The 12,830-nt window shown below is 43.4% G+C and overlaps 1 protein-coding gene across 1 annotated transcript; it reads right to left on the reverse strand.

Annotated features, from left to right (window-relative positions):
• Positions 1–1,519: 1,519 nt before the first annotated feature.
• On the reverse strand, positions 1,520–7,863 carry angptl4 (angiopoietin-like 4). Its single transcript, XM_047590140.1, has 7 exons — positions 7,258–7,863; positions 6,358–6,468; positions 6,159–6,237; positions 3,526–3,639; positions 3,333–3,428; positions 2,884–3,168; positions 1,520–2,772 (listed from the first exon to the last, which is right to left on the reverse strand). Exons 1-7 carry the CDS (start codon positions 7,759–7,761, stop codon positions 2,588–2,590), a joined length of 1,374 nt encoding a protein of 457 aa, XP_047446096.1. The 5' UTR covers positions 7,762–7,863; the 3' UTR covers positions 1,520–2,587.
• Between the last annotated feature and the right edge of the window lie 4,967 nt (positions 7,864–12,830).

A 12,830-nucleotide genomic window follows, 5' to 3' on the forward strand; every position in this document is an offset into this window, starting at 1 on the left:
GGAGCTATTTTAGTGGAGTCTGCTGGTTTCCTGACGCTGTGCACCGCATGTCTCCTTGTAAAAAGTTATTTGACGTTTTCATACTTCAGCTGTGAGACGGACCAACCCAGCTATAAAAGGTTCCAGTGAGTGCATTATACAGCGAGCTGTCCTGTTCATCCAGGCTAAGCTACGCAGCTAACTACCTCATACCAACCATAAACATGAGAGCGGCACCGCTTTTCTTAACTAACATTTAAGCTAAAAAGAGTCAATGCCAAACCAGCACACCACTTTAAATTGTTAACACACTGCTCAAAAAATGTAGTGAAACACTTTGAAAACACATCAGATCTCAATGGCAAAAAAAAAAAACCTGCTGTGTAGCTATACTGACACGGACTGTTTGAAGGAAATGAAAATGATCAAATTACAGAGGGCTCATTTTGTAGGTCTTTGGCAGCGCTCACCCAGAACCTCCTTGCACAAAGGAGCTGAAACTGATTACTCCTCCACTTAAATGACCACATCAATATCCCAGAAGGTTAATTGGCTTGATGCTACACTCTTATTAGAAGGTGTTCCTTTAATTTGTTCTTGAGCAGTGTATATATTGAACAGAATTATAAATGAACTTATAACTGAATATGATATTATGAAATAGTTTTTACTTGTGCTGGAGCTGCATATAATTCACACAAATTAACTCTTTATAGGTCACATAGCTCTTTAGTAGTTTCCATTTAGTAATTCAGTAATTCAATTATGGCTCAAAGTGTGGAAGATTTGGGATTCCCGCTTGTTATGTACGCCTTTCATTTTCCTCCGCAGGAAGTGCTGCTTGCCCCCTCATTTTTAAATGAAACGAAAGCTGTGTGACAGTGAGGCCTTGACTTTCGCTGGCTTCACCAAGACAGAGGTCAGCTGAGATCACACTCCATTAGATCAGCTGTCACAGAGGTTGATCTTGCACCAGTTGTCGGTGCTTGTAGGACTACTGTGGATGAAGCAACTTAACAGTAAGCCGGGCAAAGAAGTAGAAAGTGGTTCAGTGGAAATCAAAGTTGACACCTTGAAGCTACTAAAGTTCGCTTCCCAGGTAATGCTGCATGAGTAAGCCGCTGAAGGCCTTAAGATACAAAACACGTGTTGCTAAATGAAATGGTTTAGCGCTGCAGGGATGTGGTTTACAAGTCACTTTTATATTTACCTGAATTCAGAGGTTTACTTTAATATTGAAAAATAGAAGAATTTTGGTTTGAACTGATGGAATAAATGAACAATAAGTCATGTATGAACTTGTACTGCATGACAGGGAAAGGATCCATTTGTGAACAGTATTGTATGACGTATCTATCGGTAATGGCAAACACAGTAGGCAACTGGGAAATTTACTTTTACTTTACTTTTTCTGTAAAGTACCGTATGCTTGCTTGTACTTTCATTTGACTGTGTTCTGATAGCGTCATATGTTGTGTTTTCTGCAAACTTGTGGATATCTTCTCAGTGGCACATAATACAGACAAAATATAGAAATATATTAGTTTAAATCATTTTATTGACCAAAAATGGTTATTTCTCTTAGAAAAAACGAACACAAACAATATAAATTACAAACAGGAAGCAGCAGAAATATATATATATATATATATATATTGATTCTTTACAACATTTAAATAAGAAAACAGCACATCCACAACAATGGACTCTCAAGTCAAACGGACACAGATAATATCACAAGGAATCAGGAACAGTTATATTTCAGACAACACAACACGACATTCCTTCAAATACTATATACAAATCAATGCCTCTCCGCTCAAAAGTAGTCAATATGACTTAATATCATCCATTTTTCCACAGAAAACTGAAACGTTGATTCAAATTTACAGACAGAAAATACAGTATTATGTACAAAAGGCTGGAATGGTCGATAGAATCAGTGTTAACACAGTCTCTGCATCGTAACCCTAGTTTACTTTTCATAATGCTTTTGAACACTAATCTCATCGTACTCGTATGGATAATGACTCTTTATTTTAATTGAGTCACCATTTGGTCCACACCATTGGTTTAACAGGCTTGTTTAATCAGCCTGAGTTTCACTCCTACATGCATCCTCTACAAAATAAGAGCTCTCTCTTAAGCCGCTTTTGAGCCAACACTGGTGTTCGCTTGCTACAGAGCCACAGTTAAACGCAACATCAGCTCGCATACACAGATGACAACTCGTGGCGTCGAGGTGGCGAGTCTCGACTTGTTGGACCTGATGTATCCGCTGGAAGCGCAGTGGACAGGCCGGGACTCGCTCTGTGACACGCTCTCTCTAGACAAGGGGCCCCTGCTTCGTGCCGACACAAGGAGACTGCAATGGAACATTTAAAAAAAATCCAATGCATGTTTTATTTCAGTCTCTGCGGCTTCATATGCAGGGAAGTAATCTGATCATCTTTCCAGGGAACAAAGAAATGGAAACTCATTAAATGTGAGTTATTTTTGCTTCTGCTATGAGGACCTGCTATGGAGTCTTCTTCATAGGGAGACATCCGAGCAAATGGAAGCCTCATCAACCAGTCCCAAATTTTTCCCCCTTGTTTCTTTCTATTCTTTATGACTTGCTCTCGATTGCGGCAGGAGCAATCATCATCATGCTGGACTTTAGAGGGTAGTAGCGGCCCCTCCAGGTCTTCCAGAAGATGCCCTGCTTCCTCTGGTGTCTTTGCTTGGGTGGAGGACTCTGGAAGTATCGGCCGTTTAGGTTGGAGCGGCCGCAGTTACTGAACCACCAACCACCTACAAAACATGAAGACACGAAGTTAGTTGCTGCATTGTTATCAGACTACATTAGAGCTGTATAATGACTTTATACATTTTTTTTTTCAGTTAAGCATCATTTTTACTTACCGGAGAGGTGTTTAGCACAGTTGGTGTCAGTTTTCTGGTCGTTGTCCTGGTCGCTGGTGGAGAAAGGCAGACCGGCGGTGGCGTCAGCCCCCAGGGAGCTCTCCATGGTACTGAAAGTACCGGCCTCCTGAATCAGGAGCGAGTACTTGGTTTCCTGTCCACCCAGTTTGAAAGGAAGGCGGACGGCTGCTAGGTCATCCCCCCAGTCGGAGAGCTTGATCTGGAGGACGTAGCCGCCACCTTTGGCAATGGAGTGGATCTTTTCCAGACCCAGCCAGAACTCCCCTGGTGAAGAAGAAAAAGAGAAGAGTGAGAAAACTATGCAGAGCTGAGAAACGTCTGCCACTTGCACTTGATCCATTTCGAGCTAATCAGTGCCGTGATGCTGAATCTAAACCTGAACTAAACCTGTTAGTCTGAGCCGTGACAAAACTCAAAAGAGCATTTACCGTTGAGGTTGCCAAAGCCATTCTCATAGGCCTGCCATAGCTGGTCAAAGTCGACTGAACCGTCCTGGCGCTTTTGGATTACTGTCCATCCACCATCTGGATTGAAACCGAGAGATAGAGAGAGGCTGATCAGAAAATGTTCTGTATGCAAAACAGCACGTTGAAAATGGGGGGAAGAAATTGCTTCACCTACCAGCTGTCATCTCACAGAAGACTTTAAAGGGCTCTGAGTTTACTGGCTGGATGGTGTAGACCCCACTGGAGGTCTCTCCTCTCAGGAACAGCTCGTGACAGTCTGATGCCATCTCTAGAAGAAACACAAGAAGAGGGAAAACATGTTAATACAAACTCTGTCACTACAGTATCAACAACATGGCAGATTAAACACCTCCCCTCTAGACTGCTACCCATGCTGTTCCTACATGACATATTTATGTTTGTATAATGTGTTGTGTTACTGCTCCAAGCAGCTGTAAAAAGTTGAGGTTTACCAGATCGCTGCCACGTTTAATCCAAACGTCTGCAAAGACCTTCACAGACATAATGCCATGTTTAAGAGCATCTGTTTTGCAGGAATCCAACACGGATTATTTCTATTTTTGTGTGTTGTAGGCATTTTAGGCATTATTCCCTCATGTGTTACTTTAAAGAAGCATTTGTGTTTCTGAGCTTGTTTACCGCACACAGCTTTTAATAAGTAGGTCATTCACTGTTTGGGAACCTCACAGCAACATGTGTCTCCGCGCTGCGAACACGGAGTGTTTGCAAATAAAACGCCCTAGAGGGGTGGACCTGAGCTTATCACAAAGTCTGGAGATATAAATGTGTACCAGATAATGCCTTTGACCTAGCTTCAACAACACAGACTGAGTGAGAACTTTTCTCTCAGCTACAAATATGACCTTTCTCCCGGTTCCCAAGCAGATGCCTCTCTTTACAGATGCCTAGCCTTCGAGCCTATTGAGTTACACACTACTACCCTTTACATTCCTCAGCCTGCCACCCCCCTCCCCGTCCCCTCCTTGTCCCCTCCTTTCCTCTTTGACTTATCACAGCTCCTTCACGTGCACAGCAGCCAGCTGGTGACGAAAATGTGCATGGCCAATGCATGCACAGGGAGTGATCACGGGGTGGTGTGTGGAGTTAGGGGCTCTTGTTGTCGAGAAACATGAGGGGAGGCAGTCACACAAAGCAGGGGGGCCAACTGGAGGCGTCATGTGCCTAATGAGGCACGAGACTAATAGCACCCCTTCGATAATCCTTTTTCGCATGAATAACGTTGTGTGGTGCAAATTAATATATTTACCTGTCAAAATAAATGTGTTGTGTTGTTAATGTTTTTATTTTGTTGTAGTTGTTTCGGCGTCAGCTCATCAGCTGATCAAAACAACTACAAAACATTGTGTGTGTGTGTGTGTGTGTGTGTGTGTGTGTGTAATGACCTTTCCCCTAGAGGACTGAACTCTCGGTGACTAGTTGTGGCTGCGGTCTGCCTCGGGGTCAGGGGTTTTCCTGAACTTTGGCACACTTCTAATTCATTACAATGGAGTAGAAGGAGGAGATGGAGGTATTGTGCACAGGGATGGGGGAGGATTACCAAGGAGGAGGAGGTGGTGGAGGTCTGACTGACAGATCTAGGGGAAAGGTTGCTCAGTGAGAGATGTACAAATGTTTGTTTTACACCAAAAGGAGGATGTCTTAAAAGGAGGGGTGGGGGATTGTCTTCAAAACAGTGGACGATATCTGTACAAAGTTCGCAGACAAATTTAGACTGCCTTGTCCAATTTCCCTCTTGTTTTCCTTTGTTTTTGTTTTTTTTTTTGGTCTTGGCTCAGGCCTGAAAGTAGTAATCTGAGGAATACAGCGTGCGAGTTGTACAATGCCTCCCTTTGCCTTTTCCCAGTTCCCCTCCTCTGATCCCTCCACCCCACCACAGAAACGATTTGTGGGAGTAATCTCCATGAGCCGGGTGACCCCGTCTGAATGCTCTCAGAGACCAGTGAACTTTCCCCCAGTTGAAACCTCGCCAGAACTTGTACCTCTTTTTCCTCAAATCCTGCTGATGTCAGAGCTTTGAGGTTTTATTGTGACTCGCACTGGCTCACTGAACTCAAGTGTTCCCTCAGCCGCATTCACCTTTCACCCAGTTTGCATCCCCAGCCATTAGAAACGGAGATCTGGCTAATTACTGTACCGATAAATTTTCAATCACAATAATCTACCTAATCAGTGTTTACATTTCTATTTATGTATCCTATTTTATGATTAAACGGTAAATAAGGGAGATTAAAAGCGTGTCCCCAGTTGGTTGGCATCCAGTCCAGTACATTCTGGATGAAAGCAGTCATTCATGCTGGTACAGTTACAGTTCTGGTAAGAATGGGAACACCAGATGCTTAACGTGGCTATAGACTGCGGGCACCATCTGCCTGATATAATTATTGTACGCTACAGAATGACAGACAGAGCCTTATATATTAACTTTCAACTCGTTCATCCCTTGAGTGAAATCAGACTCTAAAAATCTACATTAAAATAATAAACGTACGTATCTGTTATCCTGTATTAAGAGAACAGTAACATTTAGAGGTTGAGAGGCATAAGCGCACCTGCAAAACGTCCCGCCTGTTGCCGTTTGCGGCGTCACGCTGCGCGGAGGTGCGTGCCCCAAATTGATCAGATTATTTGATTTTAATTGCTAGTGATTTAAGCTTCTTTATAGCCTTACGCCAAACAGATGGCATGCCACGTTTGGCGTCAGATTTTGTCCAGTCGACTTAAGGTGGTGGCATGAGAGGATTTTGGACGCTTTCTGGCTTTACTTACCGACTGGCGAGTCTTGCTGCTCAACGAAGCCGTCCGTGTTGTCGCTCCCGGGGAAGAGTCTCTGTCTCGACTGCTGGACCTGAAAACGTTACCAGGCAGTGATGAGATTGCAGAAAATACAAGAAAGCGTGCAAACAAGTTGACATTTAGCAACTTAGCAACGCGTGCGAGCTTGACGCGTGCAATGTAATTTACTTACTTGGCTTTGCAGGGTCCTGATGCGCGTGTTCTGTTTGTCGAGCTTCTCCTGCTGAAGTCTGATGCGCTCCATCAGGTCGTCAATGCGTCTGTTTTGAGCCTCCAGCAAGAGCTAAAAGAAAAATAACAGAAAGGTAACGCGTGTTTTGCATTTTGTCGGTATGCTGTCCGTGTCACAGTACCTCCATAATTAACACAACAAGCGGGCTACCTGCAGGGCCCCACTGAAAAGGATGAGACACAGACCCCAGATGCATTTTCACCCTTCAATGACAAGCATTTGTACTTTACAACCGGCAGCGGTGAGGTTATGTAATTCCCTCTCAGCGCGGGATTTTCCATCCCACTACAAAGCCTTTCGGGCTCCTTTGGTCTAATGCTTTCTAAGGGGAGCGCTGCATAACTTTTCTATAAGCCCGTTCGACTCTGCCTGCGGCGTCCCAGGTCATAAAACTCTCCAGGCTGTAAATGAGCCAGCCCTGGAAATAACATTCGCGCGTTCTTGAAGCTGATGTTTGCAGATTCCTTTGTCTGGAAGTCTTTAGCATTTCTCTGCACGTACTGCACGGTACTCCTCTAGGCCTGCAAGCTCGTTAACCCACCCCTCCACCCACCGCCAGCCTTCTGTGCATTTTGATTTAGTGTCTGTGAGTGCACCATAAAAGTCAGCAGTCCTGCAATACAGACAGTTAAGAAACCCTTCAACCAGTGCAGGCAGAAACACTCCTGCTTTGTGGGGCTTTCTGGAAATATCTTGAAGCGTGAGTAAAGGAATAATGTTTGCATTCAGTGAAAACCTACATGCTCCCCTTAAACTGACTGAGGCCATTATCATGATCGTTTTCTTCTTCTACTTTCCTAAACAAGCGCTCGTAGTGAAACCACATGAACTGTCGCTCACCTGTATGTTGCGAGCATCACTGTTGTTCCTGCCGCCAGCGTCCCCCTGCAGCATACTGTCCACCTTCTCCTCCAGCCGGTTCATTCTCTCGCTCATTGTCCTCTTCTCCTGCTGCATCTCCTCCGCCTTCTCCCTCAGCTCGGCCGTGACATTCAACAACTGCCCCTCTCTGTCCTCCAGGGACTGGGCTCGAGCCTTCAGGGCTTCCCCCTCGGTCCGCAGCCTCTGGCTTTCTTTTCCCAGGTCGGTCACTGTGCGATTCAAGACTTTCATCTTGGTGGACACGTCCCTCATCTGGACTTTGGTTTTGTCCACATGCTCCTTCAGCCCCTGGCCCAGTTGCAGCAGGCCATGGGCTATGACATTAACGTCATCCCACGCCGCGTACTGAACACGTTTCTCCTTGGTGGCGCCTCCGGAGGGTGAGGTTTTCCTCTCAAAAGGAAAACCTGTGGCCAAGAGAACCACCAGGCAGAGAGTCAGAGTTGCCAGCGTTGTCTTCATTGCTGCTGAAATCTTTGAAATGTGTGTTTTCTTGTTGCAGAAGTGTGCAGTGTCCTGCCCTGTCTTCTTGAGTTGGATCTTAGAGCTCAGGCTCCTGGCTGAACAGGCACAGCACACTATTATATAGTTTCTCAGCCCCCAAGCCTACGCTGTGAGCTGTCTGCTATTGGCCAGCTGAGGAGAAGGAGGGGTGCAGTTACTCTCAGGTTTCCGTCCCTCCTCCACCTCTCTCTGCTAACTATTCATGCCAGAGGCAGAGGAGGGACATGATATAACAAAAAGATCGTTTTTCATCCCTGCATACTGGAATACAGGAACCGCGTTATCAGCTGAACGGTTGATGTATCATACGATGCAACAAATGTATGGCTCAGTTCTCACCAATATTTTTTATCCAGTAAACAAAACCATGAGTCAGTACAGAAGAAGAGTTACAAGATAACGATATAAAGCCAGATTATTGCTGATATTCTTCAGTACAGTGGGTGTGTAGCTCAAGAGTTCATTGGAAAATCTTAGTTATTCCCAAATACATGTGAATGCAACCTTACCAACTCATAACTTTTAAAACATCAGTAAATAAATGTTGATTACCATAAACTAGAATGATTAGACGTACAAAAGTAATTTCTCAGTTTAGGAAAATTAAGGTGCCAAACAACAAAGATGAACTCCATACTTTTACAGGAAAGACTCATTAACTTTTGGGAGGAGGATTATTTACTTCATCAATTCACACAATGTTTTCTCTCTTGACTAGTCTGATATGAATCACTCCAATGCTCCATTGTCTCTCTACAATACTCTTTATTCCCTGTTTGGATCATGTGCTACCTTGCTGCTCTTTATTTTACAAATACTTACAGAAAGTGTTAAAAAAAAAAAGAAGTATTTTATATTTTAGTGTATTTGACACTGAAACACGCACCATGATTTTCAAATCAAGACTAATACGACTGAGAAATAATTCAGGGAATATAAATGAATGTGCAAAACTAATAGTAGTGAGCGTTTTCACTGAATGTAATGCATGAATCATACACCAACATCTGCAACTAGATCCTTTTTAGTTATTAATGAATCTGATCATTTTTCCCATTTAACAATCACCATTTTGTATATTAATATGCCAGAATACTGTGAATTTCTTGCACGAATGTCATTTCACAAAGTCTAAGGCAACGTCTTTTTAAATAAGACGAAACAAACTTATTCAGTTTAAAATGATATGTAATATGAAATCACCAAATCCCCAAGTATGAAGCTGGGACTGGTATTTTTCGTTAAATGAACTGGCCAGCTAAACAGCGCAATTTGTTTGATTAATCGGATATTTGTTCTGGGTCAGAAATCATGATTAAAAGAGAATTATCAAAAAAGACTCCTTAGAGCTTATCAGGATTTCTTAATCATCACTCCTTGGATAATGTGAGGAATGAATGTCGTCAGGAGGGGAACATGCATACGATTTGGCCTGAGGTGCTCACACGTACAAAATCTGCTGCTGGGAGGCAGTGATGACTGTGAGAATTAGGGGAAAGTTCACAGCACAGAGAATGCCCACATTACGGGGCGTAGGGTTTTTTTTCAAGAGCCTCCGCCGGGCTGCTCGCGAGGCATACATGAGCCGGGGCCAGACCACAAAGAAGGAGCAGGGTTAACCCTCTCCTGTCTGCAGCCCAGACTAAGTAGGTGAAAGGTAACAGGGAGACTGCTGACAGTGCTGAGGTGGGGAAAGTCAGCTCCCTCAAGTATGTGTGTGGAATGTAACAAACACGCGTTATTCGCCTGAAAGCCTTGACAGCGAGGGGTTTCCACTCAAAGACCGCCGTGTTCCGGTTAAAAATAGGCTCTCCTGGTTGAATTTTAAGAAATCAATGGGAACGCCGAGGTCGATGCAGACAGGTTCGCCTTTGTTTGTTAAGGCTGGTAGACTTGTTATGATTCATGATCTGTCATTTAAAGTACAACAGGTTTACCATTGAATATGAGCATGTTTGTTTCGTTTGCTGTTTTTATTTTTGACGTGTGATGAAAGGCCAAATAGCTGAAAGGTATCTGAGTGTAGCACTGTGACTATAGCATATAAAAAAAAAAAAACACCTGGAACAAATACAATACAACTGGTGAACCTGATGACTGTCTGGTATAGTGTCATGATGGTGCATGTAAAAAATGTACGAGCCTTGATGCAATCCTCCGGGACGTTGCAGAACTTGGCAGGGACGTGGGCGTACAGTGAGAATAGAAATGAAAGAAAATCCGTCTTTTCGCGGAAAACAAGCCGTTTTTTGAAAGCGACACTAAAGAACCCTCGGCCGCTCAGGTTTTGAAAGAAATGCGTCAAAGCAAACCATCCGAACATGGTACTGGGAATGAATTACGGCTGTGCCGGGAGCTTGACGTGCATCGTAATGGGAAATTGTTGTAGATCATGAGTTTAAGGTGTGATGCTACATTTGGCAGGGTGCAGACTGTTTAGAGAAAATTCTGTTTTATTCTGTTTTATTGTTCTTGTTTTATTGTTATTAGGCGTACACTGATGACATTTAACGTTTTAATTCCTACCAACCTTCCATAATTTGTCACGTTTTCTATGTAACATCTGTAAAGTAAGTCAGAGCGTGTGAAAGAAAAGGGCAAGGCTTCATAAAAATGTAAAATTATGAAGCATCAAATACTCATTGTTAAGTACTTAAATACAGACATCAGCTGGGACAGGCACCAGCCCCCCCGCGGCCCTCCACAGGACAGGTGGTTACAAAAAATGAATGAATGAACGAATGAATGAATGGAGACATGTGATTTCCCTTTCTTACTTTCCTCTACCGGAATAGAATCTGCTCAAACAAGAAACAATATGCCTCTAGCCACGTCGTCAGCAGACAATATATTGACTTTAGAAAAGACTAAACATGTGGATTAAATAAACATCAGTGTCATTTGTTTAATGTCTGTAAAAATGTTCCAGGCTTTTAAAGCGTATCCTCCTTATCCGCTCAGTCGGGTCTCACTAGGAGGACAGTCATATGTTACTGATCATCACCGGATCCACACCTCCCCACAGCTGGTTATTCAATTTCCCAAAATGGCCGCTCCCATCCTTAGCCGGCATGGTGACCTTTTACCCAGATTCTGAACACAGAACATCTGTAAATCCCAGAGCAGCCCCCGGACTTAGTCATGTACAAGGGGATAGAGGGAAGAAAAAAAACAGGTGCTGGAGGCTTGTAGAGCTGTAAACCTCTGGTTCCCATGGATGGACTGTGATCTGTGCTCTTTTGGGAGCTTACAGTGACTGATTTTTCCATTTGTGTTTGCCAGAAATACATATTTGAATATATATCAATGAACACAAGAAACCTCCAATGAAGATTCGGGCAAAGAAAAGGAAGCACAGAGATCAAGTGAAGTCTCAGCCTAGGAACACATAAAACGGATTTATTATTTACAACCCAGCCATTATCACACAGAGGTGCCCATTTACGTGCCCCATGGTGTGTTTCTCATTTCTAATATCATGAGATATTCATGAGGGGCAGATACGTGTGACCTTTTGAGCTGCTTGCACATAATGATGAGGCTCGCGAATGTGTCGTGCTTGAGTAAAGAACAAATTGGAGTGATGAATCCAGAAATATAATCATAGTAAAATCTAGTTTTGTTGGTGTTGAGAAATGTATAGTATATTACATTGTTATTAGATTGAAGCTTTTTCTGTCATAGATCGAAAAGAACGCAGGTGTCGCAAATGACACCACGGCTTTGTTCCAGTCAGTGTCACGGTAAACCCTGACAATGCGTCAGTACTCAAAACCTGAACCACGTAATGACTTAATTATTGTTATTACCTGCACCTTGCCGATGCGAAATGCCAATGATTCAGTGAGTCAGAAAGCATGCGCAGATTTTGACAAGACACACCCACCATCTTATAAAGGAGGTTACAGCTTCATCAAACCAACAATCGAGTAAGAACAGCCAATTCTGCCGACACACACACGTGTGTGCATGCACGCACCACACAGATGAGTCGTCTTGAGCCCGTTTTATAATTCACATTGTCTACAGAGGCAGCAGCCAAACAGGTAAAACACGCTACTGCCTCCCTGTGGTCTGAGAGTGAGACTTGTCCAGCCCTGGCCTGCACTCATTCATGCTATTCTTGCCCCAGGAACCGCGTATTGAATGCAACATAGCAGCACAACGAATGAAATCCTGCCTCCAGCTGTCCTGAGAGATGAGGTGTGACTTGTTTCAATTCATCATAAACTGGCTCTGGGCACTGAGGGCAGACTGAGAGGTTTCCTGTGAAGACTCTGACATGTTGCCTCTTCCACAATCTGAATCAGCACGTTTCACGAGGCCCCTTGATCTCCCACACAAAGGTTAGATTTCGTCTTTTTAATGCACTTTAAAACCCAATTTACCTTAGATCAGCAATTCAAGTTCACATTAGAGTCAAACAGAAACTTCTGTGTGGTCCAGTGCCATGTTTGTGCAGTTGACCTCAGACTTTAATATACAGTACCTTTGCACATAATCCATTGACCGATGGATTTTTCTTGCATGTTCAGAAATGTACACGGCCGTTTCCCTTTACATTCCTTACATCACACGCTCCACATACGCCTGCACAGACATGCGCTGCTTGATAGAAATGAGCAGGTTCTTGACTATTTCTTCTTCAGGTTGCCCACAAGAAACAAACTCGACCCAGATTTATCTTTACTCAGACGCCGCATGCTTTCATTTCTTTCATTGCTCGTGGACTAAATGAAAGGCCCAGCTGTCAGGAAGAAGAAAAGTACAGAATGTGCACATGGTCCTGTATTCAATATGTAAATACGTTTAGACTGCGGTTCAGCTCAGCAGCTGTGTTTGCTGTCTGCTCTTTGTGGTGCTGGGAATCTACAGTGATTACGGTATTTTTGGGTTAGACTATGTACACTGAATAAAAATATGTTGTGTTTGTAAGACTGCAGACAGTAATAGAATTGATCCTCAGGCCACATTTAGTAACACATGAGGAAAAACTATACTATGCTAATATTTAATATCAGGAGTCA

The sequence above is a fragment of the Mugil cephalus genome, chromosome 7 (genome assembly GCF_022458985.1).
Source record: "Mugil cephalus isolate CIBA_MC_2020 chromosome 7, CIBA_Mcephalus_1.1, whole genome shotgun sequence".
Lineage (NCBI taxonomy): Eukaryota > Metazoa > Chordata > Actinopteri > Mugiliformes > Mugilidae > Mugil > Mugil cephalus.

Coding starts and splice junctions, on each gene's coding strand:
- angptl4 (XM_047590140.1), bottom strand. CDS start 7,761: ATGAAGACAACGCTGGCAACTCTGACTCTCTGCCTGGTGGTTCTCTTG. Junction 3,640..6,158: donor GCAGCAAGACTCGCCAGTCG/GTAAGTAAAGCC, acceptor TGTTTCTTCTAG/AGATGGCATCAGACTGTCAC. Junction 2,773..2,883: donor CTGTGCTAAACACCTCTCCG/GTAAGTAAAAAT, acceptor CATGTTTTGTAG/GTGGTTGGTGGTTCAGTAAC.